A 26775-nucleotide genomic window follows, 5' to 3' on the forward strand; every position below is an offset into this window, starting at 1 on the left:
ACGATCATCATCCCATTCGCCAACTCCATCTCGGAAACCATTCCCAAGGCATCCGATGCCATAAATGAGATGGAACAATGGATGACAGATTTCAAGCTCAAGCTCAACCCAGAAAAAACAAAATTCTTCGTTGCCTCCCCTCACCCGCTTGACAATAAAACCCCATTATGCATCAATAAACTCAACTACCCTATTCAGCCCACCATGAAAATACTAGGTGTTATTCTAGACCAATGCCTAACAATGAAGGAACAAGTGGATTCCCTATTCAGAAAAGGTTTCCTTACTCTCTGGAAACTCAGAACCATTGAATCATACTTCGATACGTCAACATTCAAAATCCTAGTGCAATCCCTCATACTGAGTCAGCTTGACTACTGCAACATCGCCTATCTAGCAATCTCACAAAAGAATATGAGACGTCTCCAAATAATGCAAAATGCTGCGGTCAGACTTATCTTCGGGCTGAAGAAATTCGACCACGTGACACCCTACTATCGGCATCTGCACTGGCTACTAACGGAAGCCCGAGTAAGGTTTAAATTTGCCTGCCTTTGCTTCAAAGTACTATACGGCCTGACCCCCAAGTACATAACGGACCTTTTCGTATTTTCTAATAACAGACTCAAGGGAAACACACACCCAAAACTCATTTCCCCTCCAGTTAGAGGCTGCAAAATGAAAAAAACACCACGAACACCTTCTCTCTCACCAAGCAGTCCTATGGGGCAAAGACCTAGACCAACTGCTTTCGCCCACTACATACGGGGAATTCAGGAAATGCCTAAAAACATACCTGTTCCAGAAATACCTAAACAATTGACCCGCTCTCCCTCTCCCTCCCCCCTCCCTATTCCACCTGAACTTATAGCACTGTTATAAATATAATCTGTTATCTTCATCTTATTGTAACTTTACGTTGCTATTTATCCCCAACAGGTCCTGTCGGACATTACCTACTAAAATGTACATATTACATTTTCGCTCAGCAAATTGTATTTCTATACTATTGTCTCCTGAGGACTCTGATCTCTGTATTTCCTCTGAATATCTACTTATTGTATTTCACTGAATGTCCAGCACTCTTGATTGTAAACCGCCTAGAAGTCGCAAGATTGTGGCGGTATAGAAGAATAAAGTTATTATTATTATTATTATTAACACTGAACTTCAGGCTACCAGTCAAACACAGTGCCTGACCTTACCTCCACCCCTGTGGACCAACGGACGCTCTATTTGGACGAGTGGAGGCGAAAACGCAGCCTGCGCCCTGCAAGACCCCACTGAGCCCCAAAGGACATCTTAACAGCCTGCACTTAAACCCATGCTTAACAGAGAGTGAGAGAAAAGCGGGGACAGCCCCAAGTTCCACAGAAACTAATTCAGGCTGGCAAACAGTTACCACCAGGGATTGGTCTGTCAGCTACAGACTAGAGTCTGTGTCTTCTCTATGAAGGCAGAGCTAAAGAAATGCTCCGAGCACAAAGAAATCCCGAAAAGGGGCGAAAACACTGAAATAAAATAAGAAAAAGGGAGAGCAGAGCAGAAACACTCCTTCAGGCATGCATGAGGAAGGAAAAATCTGCAGGTGGCGCTAGATCTCCCAGTGAAGTAGAGCAGAGTCACAGAAAAAAATCTAAAGTGGATTCCTTCTGCATATGGCATGCGGCCATTGGGATACAACCCACTTGTCTAGAATGTCTCACCTATTGCACTAGAAATACATTTTTAAGATAAACAAAATGATTATTACAAGAGTCACAGAAGGTTAAACTTTGAAATGTTTTTAGCGCATCCATTTTTTTAGCCCACTTAGAGGCATTTTACATACACCAGTTTCAAAAAATGAAAATCCTCATTAGTTCCAATGAATAGATCATAAAAACTTATATAAGACAGCCAAGTTTCATTTATTTTGCTTATATAACCAAGGAAATATTTTGACTCAAATTTACAAAAAATTTTGTAGGTATACTGTCACATGGTATCAAACAAAAAAGCTCATCTCCACAAGGATTCAACTGGTGGATTTTAAACTTTACCAGAGTTTGGTTGGGCCACGTAAGTTTCAGCACACAAATTTTCATCAAAATCAGTGATGATGAGGTGGGAAGCCCTAGACCACATGACATGGAGACCCTGTGGAAAAAGTGATGATGGTGATGCCTGGAATGACCTTTTGGGGGCGATGCGGTAGGAACAAAAATAACGATAGAATTCAAAAATACGTGGGATAAATGCAAAGGACTCCTATAAAGAAAGAGCAAAGTTAAATGACCTTCCTATGAGATTAATACCCTCAAAAATCCTATGACAGGGATAGGGAACTCCGATCCTCGAGAGCCATATTCCAGTCAGGTTTTCAGGATTTCCCCAATGAATATGCATGAGATCTGTTTGCATGCACTGCTTTCAATGTATATTCATTGGGGAAATCCTGAAAACCCGACTGGAATACGGCTCTCGAGGTCCGGAGTTCCCTACCCCTGTCCTATGACACCGTGTGGAAACTATTTTACTTGATGTTTATAGTATTCAAATTGTTTATTTCCTATGAAATTTAGAGGATGTAAGCTGCAAAGCAATAGGTGCAATTCTGGCCACTTTAATAGATAGATTATATGGACACACAGGTTTTCATCTGCCATTATTTACTATGTAACAATCATAAAAGCTTAAGACTAGTTTTACTGGTCCATCAAGCCCAGTAGCCCATTCTCAAGGTGGCCAATCCAGGTCCCTAGTACCTGGCCAAAACCCAAGGAGTAGCAACATTCCATGCTACCGATCCAGGGTAAGCAGTGGGTTCACCCATATCTTTCTCAATAACAGACTATGGACTTTTCCCCCAGGAAATTATCCAAATCCTTCTTAAAAACCAGCTACGCTAGCAGCTCTTACCACAACCTCTGGCAATGCGTTCCAGAGCTTAACTATTCTCCGAGTGAATAAAAAAAATTTCCTCCTATTGGTTTTAAAAGTATTTCCCTGTAACTTCATCGAGTGTCCCCTAGTCTTTGTAATTTTTGACAGAGTGAAAAATCAATCCACTATTACCCGTTCTATTCCATTGAGGATTTTGTAGACTTCAATCATATAGTTATGCAAAATTATACATATCTAGGGCATACATGCATTCTGCAAACTTGTAAAAATTCACATCCAAAGTCTTTTCAAACACAGGATGAAGTTAAGAGGTAATAGGCTCTGGAGTAAGGGTGGTAGATGCATGGAACAGTCTCCCAGAAGAGGTGGTGGAGACAAAGACTGTGTCTGAATTAAAAAGGGCCTGGGATAGGCAAGTGGGATGTCTCGGAGAGAGAATGGGCAGACTATAAGGCCATTTGGCCTTTATCTGCCATCATGTTTCTATGTTTCAACTTGACCATAGCTAGCCACAGTTTTTAAAATCTGAATCTTGATTGGCTGATGTGTCCTTACCCTGCTGTAACTAGTGCCAGAATCACTATAGTGAGCTGGATTATTACCTTTTCGAGCTCCAAAAGAAAACTGTCCAGAGACTCATCTGACAATTTTCCAACTTCAAACATGGTGACAGCATGGCTTTTCAAGTTCTGCAACAACAGGATCCAAAGTCAGTCACAGGGTCCTTTTTATTGCACACTGTGACTTGAAGTAAGGAAGATAGGGAAGAGGATGATAGAAAGACATTTTCAGTTAAATGTTAAAGAAATCCTAAATTTCAATAATTATTGTTCAGCAAGATTTCTATATAATCTTTTTTATTAATCTGACTGCTTTGAAGAGGTTTCTAATATAGAAAAGGCAATATATTAAACTATAAATTAAATAATTGCACAAGCATGCTCTCTACATTTTATCTTAAGAAAATCAAGAAAGAGTAACAGGGAGTAAACGGTGACATACTGGTGAGAGATTTCCCATCATCAGAAAGGCAGTGAGCGTTGAGTCGAAGAGAAAGGCAATCCGCTTGGTATGGACAGTCGATAAATTCAAACTGCTCACACTGGCTGTGTCCGCTATTAAAACACAAAAGATCAGAATACCCAGTTTATAATTTACAACACCAAAGAGATATAGTTACTAAATAGAAACCAAATGTGAGCATAATTAAATTCTGAAGGAGGTATGGACAAGAGAATGGAGTGTGGCCACAATGAGAACAATCAGCAACAGCCACAGCAACATGAGAGATAAATGAGCCGGGCCTCTTTCACATTAAAGAACAGCACAAGGATGTGTATCTGGAGCTCTCAGACGAATTTTAGCATGGGAACCATCTAAAATAATTTAGGGTAAACAAAACCAAACATACTGTAAATAGCATTTCATCAAATCTTTCACTCCTTTCCAACCAATAGAGCAACATGTACACTTAAGAATGAACCTGCAACATGCACTGCAGTGCTATCTATATCTGCAACCTCCAGTGTCCTTTGGCAAATTTTTCAAAATCACAAGCAACAGCAAATATATGCAAATTTGTGAAAATATGCCATGTATTTTACTAGTAAATTATACATTTACTCACATTAAAAAAAAATTAAATGGGGGAACCAAGATGACGGCGGCCTAGCAGCCAATGTTAGCGTTCCATCCCTGCCTGACTATTTCCCCTGAATTGCTGGATTTTTTTCGGCGATCTATACTGACAAATTCTACAATGCCACATACTAAAATGAGGGGCTCTGTTCGGCTGAATCCCTCACTGCCGGGACAGACGAGGATGGACCGCTTCATGGCAAGTTCACCATCTGTTCCAGGAATCGAGTTGCCTGCTTTTACTTCGGGGGAAGGAGCCTCCAGAGTTTCTGGGCTGGAAACATCTCTCTCTCCTCCGTTTACCCTGCCTCTACCGCGACCGACGTCAGAATACAGCGATGCTGTCGTGTCTCCATCTCCAACCCAGGGCGGGTTGGTGCAGATGCGCGAAGAGGGAGCTGACCTCCAGACCGACGCCGACATTAGAATCAACCAGGGAGCGACAGAATCGAGCTCCCCTGCGGTGGTTACCTTGGATGGAGTTTGGAGTGTTCTACAAAGGCTAGAAACCGCAGTAACGCCGACATTAGAATCAACCAGGGAGCGACAGAATCGAGCTCCCCTGCGGTGGTTACCTTGGATGGAGTTTGGAGTGTTCTACAAAGGCTAGAAACCGCAGTAACGAAATCAATTTTGGAATTCTCAATGGTCGCGAGTAAAATAGATGATCTAACTAATCCGTGGAATACATAAGAACTGATCCAACAAATAGGCTTGATCAGATGGGCAAAGAGATATCTTCTCTTCAAAATTTGACTGGGAACTTGGTGAAAGATAAACTCTTTATTCATAGAAAAATTGAACAAATTGAAAATTTTAACAGAAGGTTAAACCTTGGCTTAGACTGTTAAATTTTCCTAAAGCCACAGGAGTAACACCAGGCGACATATTTTAAAAATACCTGTCTGAAGTACTAACATTTCCACTTGAAACAATGCCGCCCATTAACCGTATCTACTATCTTCCTGAAAAAAAGAAATTGGATAATCAACTTGAAGCTGAAAAATTGAAACCTATTGATATTACTAACCTGTCTGATTTATTGGAAAAATCTTTAGAAATACAATCTCACCCTACTCTTTTTGTTTCATTTGTTTTTGAACAAGACCTAAATTCTGTAATGCGTATGTTTTTTCATTTCTCTCAAGCTTTATTCCTTGGACAAAGAATTTGGGTCTATCCAGATGTGACCAAATCTACCCATGAACGAAGGAAATTATTCCTAAATATGAGACAAGAGGTTAAGGCATTAGGGGCTTCTCTTTTACTAAGCTACCCATGTAAATGTTGTGTAAAATATGCTGGGACTAAATATACCTTTTTTGCCCCTGACCAGCTTAAAGCCTTTGTAGATACTAAGAAACTGCTCCATTAAAAGCAGAGATAATTAAATTAAATTGCAGATGTTGTTATAACCCGTTAAGCATATGCCTTAATTTAAATATATAACTTTAATTGATCTCCTTATCTTTTGTGTTCCCCCCCAGCTTTATTGTGGTCTGAGGAAGAGATTACATATATTATTCTTTGATTGAAGATTTCTGCTTTTTGTTAATTCTTTATTCTCTGCATTTCTAGAACAAGTGGATGCATGTAATTATATTGATAAAATGAATAAATAAATAATAAAATAAAATGTTCTGGCATTGCATGTGTGCCCTATTAAGAGATTTGACTAATTAATATAAGGAAGAAAGAAAAGGATAGTGACTGGGGGGGGGGGAGGGCAGGGAGATGGGATCTCATTGGAAAAAAATGGATCTCAATTTGGGAAGAGAAGACAGAAGGAAGAAGCTGGACTGAAGGAGCAGAGGAAGACAAGGGAAAGGGACTGAGGGGACAAAGAGGAACTGGAGAAGGGAAAAGAAAAAAAGAGGAGACCCTAAATTGGGAGGACAATCCACTGCCATCTCCCACAATTGATTTCTTTACTGATTTCTCCAACTCTTCCGCACATCCTGCAACACTTTGGACACCCTCATTCACTCCCTCCCTCCCACATAACTCATATCCTCTTAGAGCCCCTTACTCCCACCGCATCTCCTCCCAGCTTGGCTCTAAGAAAAGAGTAACAGGGTAGTGCTTCAAGCTGCAACCTCTCCTTATGCAACATAGGTCTGGTGTCATGCTTTGAACAATGCGTGGTACTGTAGTGCCACGAAGTTTGCAATAATCATGAGGGTAAATTCCAGGATACTAAGCCTTTCTTCAATATAATGGGACCTACTCTTCCCCAGGACAGGCACAGAACACCTAGGAGGAAGAAAAACCCAAATACAGTAGACTGTTAACTGGAACTCAAGCAACCAGCAAAAAAAAACCCACCCAAATACTGTAATACTTTAAATAAAAATGACAATAAATTTCCACCAGAAATTGATTTTAAGTGTAAACTTAGCATGCCACATCACGCCCACACTTTGCCTACCACATGTCCGGTTGTTTGTCTGGAACAGTTTATGATATGGCAAAGTATGGGGTATAGTATTAGGTAGGTCTATTTTTAATAATTACTCTCAAGCAACTAGAAACTGCATTTAGCCACATCTATCAATCCCCATGTGTGCCAGTTAACTGAATCTACTGTATGAGAGTTTCAAAAAGAAACAGTAAATTGAATATTTTGAGACATATAATTCAATTAGAGATACAAATTATGTCATTTTTCTACATAATTACCCTCCTTTTCAACTACACCAGACATGTCAAACTCTGGCCTACGCCGTAGTTAAATTTGGCCCTCCAGACACTTTCAACTTTCCACTTAAGCTGGCCTGCCGGTACAAGCACTGCATCAGCAGCCTGCAGAGGATCGCTGGTCGGCCGTTGCGATCCCTGCAGGCTGCCGTAGCCTCAGCAGTACGTTCAATCTGCTGTAGTCCCGTACGTCACAGGAGGGGCGGGACCACAGCAGAGGGAAGTGCTGCAGAGGCCGACTCTAGAGCCTTTGCTAGGCACTCTCCCCCTCCAACGCTGCGATCGTCTCACACCGAGGGACCCCCCAACCCCACGATACAGGAAAACATTAAGTGCTCGGAGAAGGGGCTTGCTTGCAAGCCTTTTTGATCGAGGAGCAGAAAACATCTTGGCATGCAGCCGGCAGGTAGGTTTCGGGAGACCAGGATGTGCAAACCTCAGGATTCAGTTCTATCCTTCAATGGTGCTTATAAAAAGGCTCCTGTGGGCGGTGTCCAGACCTAGGCAGCAGTGTGAAACTTGAAGGAAGTGGAAAGCATGTGGCATTTGAATTATTATTATAAATAGCTAGGAACCTTGCTTGAATATACCCTCACTGCAAACCAAAATGAAAAAATATATATTTATACCCCTCCAGAGCTGGTGTTAGACAGCAAGCGTGAATAGGATCTAAAAGAGAGAGGAAAAGTCTTTTTTTTTTTCAAAATTCTTTATTCATTTTTTCATCTTACATCAAGTGTACAATATTACATCAATTAATTCATATACATCACTTGAAAATTATTTCCTATTATTATTTCAATACATAATTTTAATCCCCCCGACACCCTCCCTTTCCACAAAAATTGTAAATCAAACATATCATACATGTAATGTGTTCAAAATAATTATTAAACCAATAATATATCTAATCTAATCCTTAGGTTTGTATACCGCATCATCTCCACGTTCGTAGAGCTCGACGCGGTTTACAGTAAAATTGATGCTCACCTTGGTCCTCTTGGCTAGTTGTATCAGTGTCTGTAGCTGATGACAGCACTTCCTGAACAGGGCTCTTGTTCTCTGTTCCTTCCCAGGAAAGAAGCATCTTCTGGGAGTCTATTGTATTCCTATTAATAATGAATACAGTGCTTCTTAAATGCAAAGATCCTAGTAATCAAAAGAAAAAATTCAAGTCTGCTTTAACTATATATTCTCTTCCCTTCACTTTTGGGATTTCAACCACAATTTTCATTTTATATATTTATCATATCATATTTATATATTTAATTTTGTTTATTGCAACTTCTGTTCCACAATTCTAATGTTCGGTGTGGATTACAATCAAGTCTACATATTTATGAATCGACTGAGCAAAACCTGGATCACGGTGATCCGCCCTTATAACATTAACTAGGGAATGGGGATGGAATTTGATATACTGCTTTTCTGTGGTTCCAATCAAAGCAGTTTACATATTATATACAAGTACTTATTTTTGTTTGTACCTGGGACAATGGAGGCTATGTGACTTGTCCAGAGTCACAAGGAATTGTGGTAAGAATCGAACCCAGTTCTCTTGGTTCTCAGCTAACTGCACTAACCTTTAGGCTACTCCTCCTACTGATTTTTCCAACCTAACATCCACCCTCTACTTCATCTCAAAGCCAATGAACACTCCTTGGTTCTTCTTAGCTACTGATTCCATAGTTCTCACGTCTCTGTATCTCCCCATTTTCCCTTTGTTACAAGCCTTAAGCTTTTCCGTAAGTCTCACCATTTCTACTTTTCACACCCAACTTTCCCTACTAGGGGTGGTGGTTTGCTTCTATGCTATAGCTATTTCGCTTCACGTTGCTACTATTAAATGACTGATTCATTTTTCAAAAGACTACTGCTATATTTTCCAAGAGCCCAAACAACAGTAATTTAGGATTTAGAGCAGGGGTGCCCACACTTTTTTGGCTTGCGAGCTACTTTTAAAATGACCAAGTCAAAATGATCTACCAACAACAATAAACTTTTTTAAAACACAAAGGACACTGTACGCAGAGAAAATATTAATTATAATTTATATTCTGGGTTTTTTTCAAAGAGGTCAAGGCAGATGACTTTAAAAATGCAATGTAACAACTATATAAAATAGACAAATATACCCCCTTCTCTTTTACTAAGCCGCAATAGTGTTTTTTAGCACAGGGAGCTGCGCTGAATGCCTCACGTTGCTCCCTTGGGTCACAAAGGTGTCAATAAACAGGTAGCAGGAACCTTTCAGGACCAAATTGGTTGACTCGAGGTTTGGCCTGTTTGCCCATCTCTTCGAGACAAGGTAGGAGATGTCTAAGCTAGCATCTAATCTGTGACAGTCATCTTGGATCCCCTAAAATAAATCACTCCAACAGTTCAAAACGTTTTGCTAAATATAGGATGTATATTGCTTCAGAAATACTATATACCAATATGAAACAGCTTGATCAAGGTTTTAATGCTATAAGTCTCTCATATTAGGGGTTTCAAAGTGAATCACATCCTGAAAAAGAAAAGATCTCTATCAGGATCCTTTAACTTATCCAAAGCATAAGACTCCATATTTCTTAAACCCAAACAGCACTAATCCAACATCTTTAAAACTGAAATTAAACCAAAGTAAGAGGGAGCAAAGAGAGAGTAAAGAAGAGTTAGGAGGCTTCATGTCAGCAAGTGCCAGCAGGACTGTTTTGCTGATGTATGCTAGCTTTTTCCTATTACCGGTACATTTTATTTCTTAGTTTTAAAATTTTGCAGATTAAAAACTTGGCACTATACAGTATTTTTATGATTTACTTATTATAAACTGCCATAATCTGTATTCAGCAATGGCGGGGTATCAAGACTTTAAATAAAACAAGTTATTTGCAGTCTCTCAGTGTTGAATCATGTGTTAAAACTAAAAATATAATTTCCATTATGAAACAGGACAGGACACAAAGAAAGGAACAAGGAACCATCTCTTCAATATAGTTACAATAATGCAAACAAAATACTCCAAAAAGTGTCGCTTTCCTTGCAACCCGTGAACCCTGGATATTTACTTCAGTCTGTTTACAGATGGGACATTCCTCCAAGATGGATGAAGTTGATCTGGATTTATTACTTGGCCTTTTTTGTGAGCAAAACCCAATCGAGAATACATAGAAACCGCATTCTGATAGAACAAAAAAAACATAGAAACACACATTAGGTATTTTTTTTTCCAAATTCTTTATTCATTTTTTCATCTTATATCAAGTACACAATATTACATCATTTGAATTAGTACACATCACTTGAATTTCTTTCTATTATCATCTTAAATACATAAATTTACTCCCTCCACCACCCACCCTTCCCACAAATATTGTAATCAAAAAATATCATATAAACATTACATTCATATTTACTGATTAAACCTTTAATATAACTATATACCACCCCCCCTCCCCATAATTATAAATGTACTTTCAGTGTAAAATGGCGTCTAATCATTACAATAAGTTATCAATGGTCCCCAAATCTTTTTAAAATTATTATAATTCCCTTTTTGTATGGCAATTGTTCTTTCCATTTTGTATATATGGCACAACGAATTCCACCAGAAGGTGTAATTAAGTCTAGTGTAAATTTAGGGTTTTTTTTTTAAATTTTTGATCTTCTAACAAAATCAGCATTATTATACTATGGTAAGAATACCCTACACTGGATAACTGCTTACCTTTACTAGTGATAAATCTATCTCGAGGACATTAGCAAGCTGTTAAAAAAAAAAACACACTACAGTTAGAAAGAATAGTTAGTTGAAGAATCCTCGGCTCTGTGAATTAGGGACATATACTGCACCATGAATGCAGCAAGTTACAAATTGATAAAACATAGTTACTCCTTCCAAGCCTATCCTGGGTATGAAGGAAATTACCTTCCAGTTAAGACACAGGAAATAAAATCACCACTAAAATGTTATTCAAAACTTATGTGGCAAATGAGCAGCATCACAATCAGCACTTCCATGTATCTATATCAATTATGTGCTGCTTTCTGTGTGAACTCAACTGGTTCATAGACAACAACGCGGAAGACAAAGGCGCGCGCTGACAACTGAGCGCAAGATGAAGGCGTGCGCAGAAGAAAATTACTGTTTTTAGGGGCTCCGACGGGGGGTTTTGTTGGGGAGCACCCCCAGTTTACTTAATAGAAATCGCGCCGGCGTTGTGGGGGGTTGTAACCCCCCACATTTTACTGTAAACTTAACTTTTTCCCTAAAAACAGGGAAAAAGTGAAGTTTTCAGTAAAATTTGGGGGGTTACAACCCCCCACACCCCACACAACACCCCCACAACGCGGCGCGATCTGTATTAAGTAAAGTGGGGGGTTCACCCCCCACGCCCCCCCCGTCGGAGCCCTAAAAACAGTAATTTTCTTTGGCGCGCGCCTCCGCACTGCGCTCAATTGTCTGCTCGCGCCTTTGTCCCAGCGCGCTTTTGACCTGACACCAACTCAACCACATTCTTTTCTCCAGCTACCAGCAATGCTTTGTTAAACTGAAGCAATTCATTTAGGAATTAATTTTATAACTGCTCATACATGTAAAAGATATGCTCATATTTTTTTCCCATGTGGATGTGACCAGATTTTTAAACCTAAATATGTGTATACTTCCACCTTGGAAATTACCCAAGGGAAATTATGTGTGTCCATTTGTCACACAAATTTTCCAGCTTAATTTATGTGAATATGGTGACATTTTCAATACTATATGCACAAATGCAAACCTCGCTCCAAAGCAGCCTGTGGGAACATCTCAGCTCAGTGCAGGTAAACTTGCAGGCATTTAATAAAAGTCCATTTCCACAGTTAAAGCGCTGCTTAATCTGCAGAAATACTTTTGAAAATTACCCTTTGTGCAAAGACAAGCTATAAACCAGTGGTTCCCAATCCTGTCCAGGAGAACCCCCCAGGCCAGTCGGGTTTTCAAGATAGCCCTAATGAATATGCATGGAGCAGATCTGCATTCCTGGCATCTCCATTATATGCAAATCTCTGTCATGCATATTCATTAGGGCTATCTTGAAAACCCGACTGGACAGGTTTGGGAACCACTGCTATAAACAAAGGACAACTTACCTCTGCTACATTAGTGTGCTCATCTATTGAGACAAAGATCTTGTATAGAAGAGTTTCAAAGTAATCTCCCTGTACTCTGTTCATCACAAAGCCTTCAAGTGGAGGCACTGGGAAGGAAAAAAAAAGATGCTTTCTAGGCTTCCTATAAAATGAGGATACGGACATGCCAAAGGGCAGTTTATTAAAGGATTGCTTCTCCTTTAGGATATTTATGGAAAATCCATGGTATCTATCCAAGTCATTAAATTGAAAAATACCTTAAAACTTTTAACATGTTTGATGTTTAAGCTGACTTAAATGAATGATATTTATATGCAAATTTAATGCTCAAGCACAGTGAAAAATGCAAGGGATTTGCCTTAGTAAAAGGAATATTTGCAGATCTAGGTCACCATTTCCGTTCCCGTTTGAGATTGGGATCTGTATACCACCTTTCTGTAGTCTTTACAAACACACTTAAAGCAGTTTACATACAGGTACTTCAAGCATATTCCCTATCTGTCCCAATGGGCTCACCATCTATCTAATGTACCTGGGGAAGTGGAGGATAAAGTGACTTGCCCAGGATCACAAGGAGCAGCAAAGGAATTGAGCCCACCTCAGGGTGTTGAGGCTGTAGCTCTAACCACTATGCCACACTCTCCTCCTAACATGCAAATACCTGTTCCTTCTGACCACCATTTAAAATTCAGTACCATACGTGGCCCTTGTTTGTCAGCTAAGCTAGTAGTCTCGACAGAAAGGCCAAAGGAAATATGACCCCTAGAGAAAGTAGCATAAGACTACCATTAAGGGTGCCATTCTAGGGATGGCACTGACCACAGCAGGCATAACTGGGAATCACTTCTGTACGAAGACCATTTGACTACCAGAGAAAATAATATTTATTTAAAAAAAATAAATAAATTATCCTGCACTATCCAACAATTCTATACAGGTTATAGTCTATAGGTAAGAGGTGATGGGCTGTGATCAGGGCGACCCTGATACTGTCAGCATGGTAAAACACCCCTTGCTTTTGACTGGGTTATTTTACTGTGAATTTATGGCAATTAAATTGACTTGCAGTGTGTATCTGGTGCACACCACAAGTCGTTTATGGTTTCTACATTTGCATGTTTTGCATATCATTACTAGTAATCCACGGTGGCCCAAATATCAGCGTGGCAGAACAAGCCAAGCTGCATCAGAACTTTTAAGTCACATTAAGGGACAATTAACACGATTTAAGGCACTAAAAAAGCTTGATAAATTTCCCATTTCTTCTGCAAGTTGAAGTGTCCTAACATTCACAGTCTTTCTTCATTAGGAAGCAAGGTTCCTCCCATATAATTAAAGCTTTTTCCTTTAACCTTTTTCAATAAATCAGCTCTGTACAGTCATACGAGGGTTGATTCATAAGTCATGGCAACTATTTTTTTCTCTTGAAAATGTGCCAACACTGGAAATCTAATATATACGTTTTGAAAGTGTGTGACATATGCTTCTTAATGTTGCCACCAGATAAGACACAACTGAAATCATCATTTTATTATGGCATACAGTGTACAGTCTGTATGCTCAAACCTCTGATGCAGGCCTCGCAGCCGAAACGTGTGTCAAGTCCATGTGACTTCAGTCTCATTCCTAAAGTGAAGAAGTCATTGCATGGGAAATGCTTTGCTAACAAACAGGACATTTTAACTGCAGTTTGTCAAGAGGTGCCACACATTAGCGAATCAAATGCAGCTGATGGTATTCACCGCCTTCCCCATTAATGGCAATGAACCGTGGACAACCTGGCAGACTACTTTGAAGAATGTTGTTCGTGTTGTATGCCATAATAAAACAATCATTTCACATGTCATGTTTTTGCTTCTCCCCTACCAGAAACGCCTGTACTCATCTCTTATCTGGTGGCAACATTAAGATGCATTCAATTGCTCCTGAATTTCTCTTCATAATTCCACCAAACGCTTTCATGACACGATCCTATCCCTAATGTTTTATCCCCTCTCTATCCATTTCCTTTCTACCCCCTCTTTTTTTTTGTTTTGTTTTTTTCTCCCCTTCTTATCTCTTATAATGTAACTTTACCCCACCCCTTCTCTTCAGTCATCACTCTCAAGTCTGTCTTGTCGATGTCTTCAATGTTCACCTCCCTTCCTTTCAATAGTCATTACTTTTAAGTACTTTTTAAACTCTATTTTAGTATTTTAGTATTTTATTGTAAACCGGCTAGATACTCGTTGATGGTCAGTATATTAAAAATCAATAAACTTGAACTTGAAACTTGACATGCATGTCACACACTTTCAAACAAATATATTGGATTTCCAGTGTTGGTGCATTTTCAAGAGAAAAAATAAATAGTTGCCATGACTTATGAATCAATCATTGTTTTTTTTTCCTTTTGATCTGATGGTTTATATGGAAGGAATTTGGATTAAAAATACTCTGGAAGACACAATGAAAGAAAACAAAAAAATCTTTGCTGCAGAAGGTAACAGAAATGTGCGAGCAATGGAACCCTTTACATCTTTCTTGGTGGGGGAGAGTTCAAATGGTTAAAATGATGATATTGCCTGTGGTTTGTTACCAAATGAGTATGTTACCAGTTTTTTTTTTTAGAGGGTCCTTTTATAAAAAATTAAATAGCATTCTTACCAAATTTGTTTGGCTAGGTAAAACTTCTAGAATTGCTCTAGTATCTTTACAAAAATCAATTAAAGAGGGTGGGGTAAATTTTCCAAACTTTTATAGGTATCATCAAGCCTATATTCTGCACCAGGGTATGTATTGGGTCCTCCCAGAACTCATAGATAATACCCCAGAATGGTTATGGTTGGAATGGCGACTCATGTTTCCTCTACGCTTATGTCATGTCCTTAGTATTAAAATGCCTAGATTGTATAAAGACAATAGAATATTAATGGATAAATGGAAAACACTACGATATATTAATAATTTAACATCTGTTCCAATACAAAAGTCAACAAATCAAACTATATGGCTAAACTCCAGGATTCAAATTGGCGGATTTAAGGTCATCTGGAAGCATTGGATGATAGCAGGGATACATATTTTGGAAGATGTTATTTCAAATGGTAAACTGCTTGAATTTTCACAATTGCAATATAAATATGGCCTTAATAAATCACAAAGTTTTAGATGGTTGCAATTGAAGCAGGCCATTCAGGTGGGGTTCCCTGAATGGAATACCCTTAACAATCAATATAGTTTGGAGTTCTTATGCTTTCAGGTGGACTTTCTGGGACACCAGGCTGCACAGTGATATTAATTGATAAGTGGATTAGTTAAAAAAAAAAGCCTAAAAATGGTCTTAGAGATATTTGGAACATTGAGATTAAGCATCAGATTAATGCATCTCAATATCCACGGATTTGGTCTTGGAGAATGAGATCTACAGTCTCCGCTCTAAGAGACAAACATGGTTTTTTCTTTTACATAGAGCTTTGTGGACCCCAGTAAGGTTGCAAAAGTTGAATAGCGCTAAGTCTAATAGATGCTGGCATTGTAATCTCGAAGTAGGGACTCTAGATCATTTATTATTTTTTTGTCCCTTTATTTTAGCCTTTTGGAAATCTATTTGGGGTCAAATAAATTGTTTATTGGAAAACCATGTTACATTATCATATGATAAAATTCTATTCGGAACATCAATGAGGACACAGAGTTAAATTTCGTCTAACAATAATAAGCTTTTATTGATCATGACAGGAGTTGCCATACAACAAATCACATTTAAATGGAAAAATTGGAGTAGACTTAATTGCTGCTTCTGGTGGAATTCATTATGTCACATTTATAAAATGGAAAGAGCAATTGCTATACAAAGGGGGAACTATAATAAATTTAATGAAATCTGGGGGCCATTGACAAGATATTGTAATGAATAGATACCATTTTTCTATTATAAATACAATAAAAAGGAAAGGATTGGGGGAGAGATTTTATAATTTTATTAATATTTAGACCAATAATAAAGAATATTATATAGGAGTTTTGTGAATGCATAGATTATGGTTGGGTTGGGAGGGATTGGGTTAAAATTATAATGTTTTAATGCTGAATATGATAAAGTTACAAGTGTTGTATTCAATTTTAACTGTTATTTATTGTTACACTTGTTATATGATGCAAAATGAATAAAGATTTGTAAAAAAATAAAATGAATCAATCATTGTAAAAACAGTTGAAATTGTGGACAAAATGAAGTTGCATCAAGCTAATCCTTAAACTCCTCTAGTTTCTCACCAACTTTGCCTGCCTTTTCTTAAGCAACACCCCATCACCTCTCTCCTGTCCCATCTGTCCTCCCTCTCTCTCCTCAATCCCTTCATTTATTTTCATTTGTCTGCCCCCACCCCAACTACCACTGTATCTGTAATCCCCTGGCAACTCCATGTGTCCTCTCCAAAGGTCAAAAGATGCTTCTAATAAAGACATCTTCCAAGTGACATTTTTGAAGACTGAGCCATAATCTCCAGTTTATAAGTACACTTCCCCCTCCCCATTCGCGGTTTCAGTAATCGCAATTTCACATATTCGTGATTTTTTGGGGGAGGGGAAAAAAGGAAAAAAAAAAAACATCCTCAAGTCTTCCCCCCCGGCATCCCGGCCTTACCTGGTGGTCTAGCGGGCTTTCGGGGCAGGAGCGATCTTCCTACGCTCCTGCCCCGTGCAGATCGCCATTAGGAAATAGCTGTAGGGAGTTCCCATCGTAGTCTCGAGAGACTACGGGAACTCACAGCAGCCATTTCCTAATGGCGATCTGCACGGGGCAGGAGCGTAGGAAGATCGCTCCTGCCCCAAAAGCCCGCTAGACCACCAGGTAAGGCCGGGAAGGTGGGAGGGAGGCGGGGGTGGGTCAGAACCGGATATTCGCGGTTTTTCGCCATTCGCGGTCCGACTCTGCCCCTATCCCCCGCAAATCCGGAGGGAGAAGTGTGCACACATTGACTGGGACTTTCTGACCCAAAGTTCAGAATAGAATGCTTGACATTAAGCGGGTTAAACTAAGTGGAACTGTAAAAATAAACCCTAAAATTAACAGGTGCAGCAACAGAAGACAATATACCTCATGCAACCAAATTATTAAATAGTAAAATGTGAAAGCTTTGGCTGAAGGATTCTGCCATATATACTGCAAATATGGCATATCACACTTCAGCAACAGGAAAGTACACTTCTCCCTCTGTATTCGCGGGGGATGCGGGCAGAACATAGCCTTGAATACCGAAAAACCGTGAATAATTTTTTGCATGTTATTTGTGTCTTTTTGGTAAAATAGACCTGAAAAAGATAATAAACCGTGAATAACCCGACCTGCGATTTACTCCGTACAACGCGGGGAGCAGCAATTTCCTCCAGGAACCACCGGGAGCAGCGATTTCCTCCATGAACCACTGGGAGGGCCGAGTGCCCATACTAGGCTCTATCTTTCCACAGTGAGTTCCTAATGCTCAAACCACGTCTCTGCTCCTACGCTCTTCTCTACCCCTTTCAGGGCCCGCCAAACTTTATTGCAAGGAAATCACCCTGCAGGCCACACACATGCAGCAGGAACGGCGCCGAAAAAAAGGATCTTGTCTCTCTCTGATAGTACCAATAGCCTCCTCCACAGTCTGTGCACTCGCAGCAGAGCGACGTTCCTAATGCTCAAGCCACGCCTCCACTCCCGTTCTCCTCTCAGCCCCGGTAGGACTCGTCAGATTCCATCGCCGGGGAAACACTCTCCACTGCAGCCGGTACACTCGTGGCAAAAATGCCACAGAAAGAATCCTGTTTTACTCAGGTAGGGCTGATAATCGAAAATTTAGCATTTAGTAGGGCAGTCGCTAAATTTCTCCAAGCCAGCGTAGAGTCCGGGGCAGCTCCTACGCTAGTCAGCCATTCACTTCCGCAGGGGAGCAGCAATTTCCAATGTGAAACGCTGGGTTCCGTGATGAAAATTAGGAGGCGGAGTCAGAAGCCCAAAAAATCGCGAATAAGCAAATCCGCAGATGCGGATATGGAGGGAGACGTGTACCTGCATATAATGTGTATAGCGTTGCATACATCTAGTAGCGTTATAGAAATGATTAGTAGATGTAGTAATAGTAGTATAACAGCATCCAAACTTTTCCCTGAGTGGGTACCAGTGAGATTTCAAAACAAAAGCATGGAAGGATGACTGCTTAGTAAACCACTTCAGGAAATAAATACAAATTTATTTAGGAACATTGGCAGATTAAGACCGGGCAGAACACATTAAGCAATTTGCAACATGTCCGTGTTGAACCGTGCGCTATAACTGTAAAAAAATAAATAAATAAATGTGCATTTACATGAATATTTTAAAAGTATGCACGTAAATGCTGACCCAACCCAGCTCCACCATTCCTTTAGGAATGCCTCTGCTCAGTTTATTTACAAGCCTATTACTGTACTTGAAAGGCTTATTCAAGCAAAATGTCTTTTTAAAATTACCTGCTCCCAGCAAAAATTCAATAAATTGTTTCATAGAAGATGGTAAGCCAATTGGAATGCAAACTATCCACTCACCTGCTATGCAACTGTCATCAGATATGGGTACATCAAGATAAATAAATCCCTTGTTATACAGACCTAAAAGAACAGAAATACATTACCTTCAGATCTCGCAAGAGAACTTGTAAAATACTGCACAGCTGGAAACAATCAACATATCTGGACAAAAACATTTTTTTTGTTATTTTGACGAAACAGTGCCTCCATGCCCAAAAGACACATTCTAAATACCTTTCTCCACTTCCTAGAATACATTTTCTTAATCTTGCCCCTAAATTATAAGAAATGAAAGTTTTCTTTTCCTGTTCAGGCTCACCAAAGTCTAAGACTTTGCCAGTAGAAACATGGGTAAAGTTCAAGTTTGGTTGCTTTTGCTACAAGGTTGTGTTTGGACTTACCCCTAAATATGTAACTGATCTCTTCTCTCTTACCATTAATAAACATTCACATTTGAACTTATCTTCTCGTCTATAAAAGGCTGCAAACTTAAAAAAAAAAAAATCACCAACGTTTACTGCCCTATTAGGCAGCTTTATGGGGTAAGGACTTAGATTGATTGATTGTGACTGCTAGTACTTACTTAGAATTTAGGGGGCATTTAAAAACATATCTGTTTGCTAAGTATCTGGGTAACTAATTCTGTTCATTCAATTGTACATTTATTTTTTGTAAACCGCATAGTTCCACGGTCCTGTGGTATATAAACTGATTGTTATGTTATATAAAACTGTTAGGCAGTAGTCTCTCTCTTTCAGTCCAGTGCTTTTAACATATGCCTTGACCCTTTTCAAAGGCATCCGTTAATCTTAACCTAGTAACATAGTAGATGACGGCAAATAAAGACCCGAATGGTCCATCCAGTCTGCTGAACCTGATTCAATTAAAAAAAAATTTTTTTCTTAGCTATTTCTGGGCAAGAATCCAAAGCTCTACCCGATACTGTGCTTAGAAGTATTTTACTTCTCCACAAATCTGTAAGATTTAAAGATTGAAAGTATGACCCCAAACCTTGTATTTACATTTTCTTTTATAATTGTTCTTTCCAATCATTATAGAAATAAAAATAAGAACACCTGAGAATTACATTTTAAAATTTCTTGTTTTGTTTTCAAAGTTTTTCATGCGATCACTCCTGATAAACTGGTCTTATATTCTCTCTGGCAAACTAGAACACAGATTTGATTACCGTATTTTCAAGCATATAACGCGCGCGTTATACGCGTTTTTACCTACCGCGCATACCCCTCGCGCGTTATACAAAAATTTTTTTACATAGTTCCCATCCCGCCCGACGCCCGATTCACCCCCCCCAGCAGGACCGCTCGCACCCCCACCCCGAACGACCGCTCGCACGCGCTCCCACCCGCACCCGCATCCACGATCGGAGCAAGAAGGAGCCCAAGCCCTCTTGCCCGGCCGACTCCCCAACTCCCCGACAATATCGGGCCAGGAGGGAGCCCAAACCCTCCTGGCCACGGCGACCCCCTACCCCCACCCCGCACTACATTACGGGCAGGAGGGATCCCAGGCCCTCCTGCCCTCGACGCAAACCCCCCTCCCTCCAACGACCGCCCCCCCAAGAACCTCCGACTGCCCCCCCAGCCGACCCGCGACCCCCCTGGCCGACCCCCACGACACCCCCACCCCCCTTCCCCGTACCTTTTTAATTGATAAACTCTACTACCGGGTAGATAAATGCAGAATACCAATCTGAAGAGATCAAATTAAAATGTGGGCTCTACATGCAGCATTAATCTTTTATAGGCTTACCCAAAGGCTGAGATGCTGTTGTATAGTCAAAATAGTATTCACTGGGCAAATTACAAGGCCAGATAGAGGGGGGCCACAGCCACGTGGTGAAAAGCACACCACCAGAAAAACAGCCTTGGTGAAAACTAAGCGGCAAGCATGCTCAGACCATTGCGCATGCTTACAGAGCTGGGAGCAGGGCAGGGCGGGCGAAAGGAGAGTCGGGACAGCGCACGGAGAGGCGGGGCAGTGCACGGAAAGTCAGGGCGGGTGAACGGAGAATCGGGACAGCGCACGGAGAGTCGGGGCAGTGCACGGAAAGTCAGGGCGGGTGAACGGAGAGTCGGGACAGCGCACGGAGAGGCGGGGCAGTGCACGGAAAGTCAGGGAGGGTGAACGGAGAGTCGGGACAGCGCACGGAGAGTCGGGGCAGTGCACGGAAAGTCAGGGAGGGTGAACGGAGAGTTGGGACAGCGCACGGAGAGTCGGGGAGGGCGAAAGGAGAGTCGGGGCGGGCGAAAGGACAGTCGGGCTGCATGCGCGGTATACCCGTGAGCGCGGTATACAAAAGTTTTTGTACATAAAATCGTGGTTTCTGCGCGCTATACCCGTGTGCGCGTTTTACACGGGTGCGCGTTATCTGCGTGAAAATACGGTAAATGTTCTTTTCTTTTAAGACTATCATATATATACCTACAGGCTGACTTTACCCTAAGAAATACTCCAAAATAAAAATTAATATGAACATTCAAATTCAAGGAGGAAAAGATTTCAGTGGGTACTCACAAAGGTTATCTATGTCACTCTACCCATCACTAATCAGAAAACCCTCCTCAAAAAAAGATGTCCATTGACTTATCTTGTTTATTCATACATATTCATAATCTTCTTTCACAAACCATTAGAGCAAAAATCAATTTCAACTTGTCTTAAATATCAGCAGTGACTGAGGCAGATAGCAACGCTCAACAGAGTATGCAGCGCTGTACGGAGTCACAAAGAGTAAGAAAACAGTCCCTGCTCGAAAGAGCTTGCCATCTAAACAGGCAAGACAGACAAACAAGATGTCATGGATACAGTTAAGGGGAAGGGTTAATCAGCTGGCTGGGTTGGATTCTTAGGGTAGAATGTGGAGACTGATGAGGAAAAGCTAACTTGCTAAACAAATATTTTTGTTCTGTGTTCACAGAAGAAAATCCTGAAGAAAGACTGCAATTGGTTGGCAAAATTATGCATGAGAATGGAGTGGATGCTGCACCGCTTACACAAGAAAGTGTTTATGAACAACTTAAAAAACTGAAGGTGGATAAAGTCATGGGACCGGACGGCATCCATCTCAGGATACTGAGGGAGCTCATAGAGGTCCTGTTGGGTCCTCTAAAAGATTTGTTCAATAACAAGTTACAACTACATGCATTCAAGATCGAATTACTCTAGATTTGCAAAAAAAAACGGCACCCACCCTCGTCCAACTTTCTCCTGGGATAGATAGTGTAACCCTCAAAACTAAGGACCAAGTCCACAGCCTTGGAATTACCCTTGTTGCAGACCTATCATTAACGAGCCATGTCTCGCGCCAACTCCGAAAAATTCGTACATACTTCTCCGAAGGAGAATTCACCCAACTGCTCTATGCCTATATCTTATCCTGCATGAACTACTGCAGCTTTTAAATCTGTTAAGTTCACTCATTCTGTACATTCTTTTAATTATTGTAAACCGCATAGAACTTCACATTCCTGCGGTATATAAACTGTTATTATTATTATTATTATGACTGTTGTTTTTTAAAGGCTTCATTTGGCTTCCTGAAACGTGGCACGTCGAGGTCAAAGAACTTTATACACAAGATAAGTACTATTGGTTCAACATTTGATGCTTTTGCACTAATATAATAAAACCCTAAGCCGCGCATGCGCACTCTTACCTGCATGTTCCTGTTTTCCGTGCGCTGTAGTCCTCGCAGGTAGGAGTGCGCATGCGTGGCTTAGGGTTTTGTCGGCTTTAGACGGCACGGAGGCTGTCGGCCGCGGCAGCTGTCGGCGTCTGCAGGCCGCGGTCGGTGGAGGGCAGACGCGAGGTAAGGGGTGCTGCTGGACAGGGGAAGAGACGATTGGCCCGAAAGCAGGAGCCATGTTCAGCAATTCCTATACTGTAGCTTCAGAGCTGCTGTTGTGCAGGTAGGAAAGCTGTTTGCTCTTTATTTTTTTTGTATATCCTTATTGCCTCAATATCTTTTAATTTTTTTCTATCCAAGTGCCCTTATTTTCTTTTAACAAATAATACTTTCTGGGAGCTCACACATATTCTTTTCTTTCTCTTAGTTATGGTGTGTATCTAATATAATAAAACCCTAAGCTGCGCATGTGCACTCTTACCTGCATGCTCCCGTTTTCCGTGCGCTGTAGGTCCCCACAGGTAGGAATGCGCATGCGCGGCTTAGGGTTTTGTCGGCTTCAGGTGGCATGGCGGCTGTCGGCGGCTGCAGGCCACGGTCGGCGGAGGGAAGATGCGAGGTAAGGGGTGCTGCTGGACAGGGGAAGAGACGGGGGGGTAGAAAAAGGAAGGGATGCCTACTGCTGGACAGGGGAGCAGGAAAGAGGTGCTGCTGGACAGGGGAAGAGACGGGGGGGAGAAAAAGGAAGAGGGCCTACTGCTGGACAGGGGGACAGGAAAGAGGTGCTGCTGGACAGGGGGGAGATTAAAAAAAGGGAGAAGGGCTGCTGCTGGATAAGGGGAGCAGTGAAGGGGTGGTGGTGGACACAGGGAAGGTAAAAGGAAGGGAGAACGGGTGGACAGCCGAGGAAAAAGAAAGACAGAAAGAAAGACAGAAATACAGAAAGCGGCTAAGGAGAGAGAGAGAGAAAGAAATAAAGACAGACACACACACACACACATATTCTAGCACCCGTTAATGTAATGGGCTATAAGACTAGTATTTATTATATTACAAGTGGAAGTACTGCAATGATTGGGTGGTGAGGTTTTTTGGGGACTCTATCCCCTTTTTCCTCCATGTCTCTGAGCACAACCTTTCCACATATGAGAATTTGAACTGTAAACTCTTTTGATATTTTTGTGTGAGTTTATTTAAGTGTTCTATGGCGATATACAAAAATAAAGTTATTATTATTATTATTCTAAGTAAGCGTGCCCTGTATTGGTAGGATGGAATATTGCTACACTTTTGGTTTTGGCCAGGTACTAGTGACCTGGATTAGACACCGTGAGAACGGGCTACTGGGTTTGATGGATCATTGATCTGACTCAGTACGGCTATTCTTATGTTGTTGTACATCAGGGGTGTCAAAGGTCCCTCCTCGAGGGCCATAATCAAGTCAGGTTTTCAGGATTTCCCTAATGAATATGCATGAGATCTATTAGCATACAATGAAAGCAGTGCATGCAAATAGATCTCATGCATATTTATTGGGGAAATCCTGAAAACCTGACTGGATTGCGGCCCTCGAGGAGGGACTGACACCCATGCTGTACATTGTTCTCAAAGCAGATATTTGATCTCTGCTGTATATAGAAATTGTCTACTATAGAGGTTTGAGCCCATCTAGCCGCTAACCAGACAGGCTTCCTGCTAACCTATCATCTAGCCTCTTCTGAGTATAGCTATGTCTCACTATTATATGAAGAATGTGCCTACCTTGTCACTAGCCGTTGCCAAAAGATGTGGTAAGAGTGGTTAATATAGCTAGTTTAAAAAAAGGTTTGGACAAGTTCCTGGAGGAAAAGTCCATAAACTGCTGATGAGACAGACATGGGAGAAGCCACTGCTTGCCCTAGATCAGTGATTCTTAAAAAAGTCACTGCAGAACAATCAGACAAATGTGAATTCAAGAATAATAATTTGTTTACAAATCTTTTCTTCGAACTCTGCTCAGAGACATGAAGGCTGATTCTCCGCCTCACCACCCAATCATTGCAGTGTTCAAAATGAACTCACTCTGAAATATGAACTTTTTCAATAAATTGAGTGCTAGCTTCAACAGCTATGCTGATACTATCATTTCAAAGGTTTAGTATTTTTAAGGAGTAAATTTAGCTTTGGAACCAGTCACTATTTTCAAAGCTAAGTTTACTCCTTAAAAATACTAAACCTTTGAAATGATAGTATCAGCATAGCTGTTTAAGCTAGCACTCAATTTATTGAAAAAGTTCATATTTCAGAGTGAGTTCATTTTGAACACTGCAATGATTGGGTGGTGAGGCGGAGAATCAGCCTTCATGTCTCTGAGCAGAGTTTGAAGAAAAGATTTGTAAACAAATTATTATTCTTGAATTCACATTTGTCCGATTGTTCTGCAGTGACTTTTTTAAGAATCACTGATATTTCTTTAGTCACTCTACAATACCAACGTAGTAGTTGAATTTATTACCCCTGCAATATTTTTGTGCCCTAGATCAGTGGCATAGAATGCTGCTACTATTTGGATTTTTGCAAGGTACTTTTGAGTTGGATTGGTCTCCACAAAGACGGGATTCTCGGCTACATGGACTATTGATCTGATCCAGAAAGGCTATACTTATGTTCTTGTTGCCAACCTTGATTATGCATGTAAACTTGTAACCTGTTCTGGGCTCTTTTGGGAGGACGGGCTAGAAAATAAAATAAATAAAAACTCCTTAGGGATGGGAGATGTTCCACAGGATTGGAAAAGAGCAGATGTGGACCCTCTTCACAAAAGTGGTTGCAAAGATGAAGCGAGAAACTATAGGCCAGTAAATCTCACTTTGGCTGTTGGAAAAATAATCAAAGTGGTACTGAAGGAAAGGATAGTGAATTTTCTAGAATCCAATGGGTTACAAGATCCAAGGCAACATGGCTTTACTAAAGGTAAATCATGTCAAATATAAAATGACACAGTGACAAAATTAATCAATGTTCCCGTCCCTGCGGATAACCGCGGGAAACCATCTCTATGTCATTCTTTAAGAAGAGAGGGATGACTCAGACTATGAATGAACACAGCCACTGACCCTCAAGCCTTGATTTGAAGAATGCTGGTATAGAAGGACTGAAGATGAGATAGACACTAAAGAATGACAAGGGATGGTTTCCCGTGGTTATCCATAGGGACTGAAATGGTGATGAATTTTGGCACTGTGTCATTCTCTAGTGTCAAACAAACCTGATTGAATTCTTTGATTTGGCAATCAGAGAATTAGATTGAGGTTGTCCGCTCCGTTCTTGGGCCCATCTTGTTCAATATTTTTATAAACGATCTGGAAGAGGAAACAACTTGCAATATAATAAAGTTTGCAGACGATACAAAACTATGTCGGGCGGTTGACTCTCAAAGGGACTGCGAGGAACTCCAGAAGGATCTGAACAAGCTGGAGGCATGGGCAATAAAGTGGCAGATGAATTTTAACATAAATAAATGCAAGGTGATGAATCTAGGGAAAAAAAACAAAGAACACGAGTATAAGATGTTGGGAGCGAAATTAGCAAAATGCGAACAAGAAAGAGATTTGGGGGTACTGATTGACAGAACCCTAAAGCCTTCAGCACAATGCGCGGCAGCGTCAAAGAAAGCAAACCGGATGTTGGGCATGATTACGAAGGGGATCATGAGTAGATCGGAAGATGTAATAATGCCACTTTATAGAGCAATGGTCAGACCGCAATTGGAATACTGTGTACAATACTGGTCTCCATACCTCAAGAAAGATATAACTCTGCTGGAGAGGGTATAGAGGCGAGCCACGAAACTTGTCAAGGGATTGGAGAATTTGAGCTACAAAGAGCGCCTTAGGAAATTGGGACTGTTTACCCTCGAGCAGAGAAGACTGAGAGGGGATTTAATAGAGACTTTTAAATTAATAAAGGGATTTGATAAAATAGACCAAGAAGAAGCATTACTAACTTTTTCGGAGGTGACACGGACAAGAGGTCATAGACTGAAACTGAGTGGCAGCAGGTTCAGGATGGATATCAGGAAGTACTTTTTCACACAGCGCGTGGTGGGAATTTGGAATGCTCTCCCGGAGGATGTTGTGACAGAGATTACTGTTCTGGGATTCAAGCGCAAGTTGGATGCACACCTTCTTGCAAATCATATTGAGGGCTACGGTATATCTGGGTCTCCAATCAGGAGTATCTAAATGGGCCGCCGCGTGTGCGGATCACCGGACTGGATGGAC

The 26775-nt window shown here is 40.8% G+C and overlaps 1 protein-coding gene across 2 annotated transcripts in view; it reads right to left on the reverse strand.

Moving 5' to 3' along the window:
* Window positions 1–26775, reverse strand: part of FAM91A1 (family with sequence similarity 91 member A1) — a 130538-nt gene that overhangs the window by 63496 nt on the left and 40267 nt on the right. For both annotated transcript variants that reach the window (XM_033933473.1, XM_033933474.1), the window contains exons 8-14: window positions 18883–18945; window positions 12337–12443; window positions 10931–10969; window positions 10272–10384; window positions 8212–8330; window positions 3889–4001; window positions 3489–3575 (exon numbers count right to left, since the gene is read on the reverse strand). In XM_033933473.1, the coding sequence (XP_033789364.1) occupies window positions 3489–3575; window positions 3889–4001; window positions 8212–8330; window positions 10272–10384; window positions 10931–10969; window positions 12337–12443; window positions 18883–18945 (641 nt within the window). The remainder of the gene's footprint in view (window positions 1–3488; window positions 3576–3888; window positions 4002–8211; window positions 8331–10271; window positions 10385–10930; window positions 10970–12336; window positions 12444–18882; window positions 18946–26775) is intronic.

Source organism: Geotrypetes seraphini, chromosome 2 (genome assembly GCF_902459505.1).
Source record: "Geotrypetes seraphini chromosome 2, aGeoSer1.1, whole genome shotgun sequence".
Taxonomy (NCBI): Eukaryota; Metazoa; Chordata; class Amphibia; order Gymnophiona; family Dermophiidae; genus Geotrypetes; species Geotrypetes seraphini.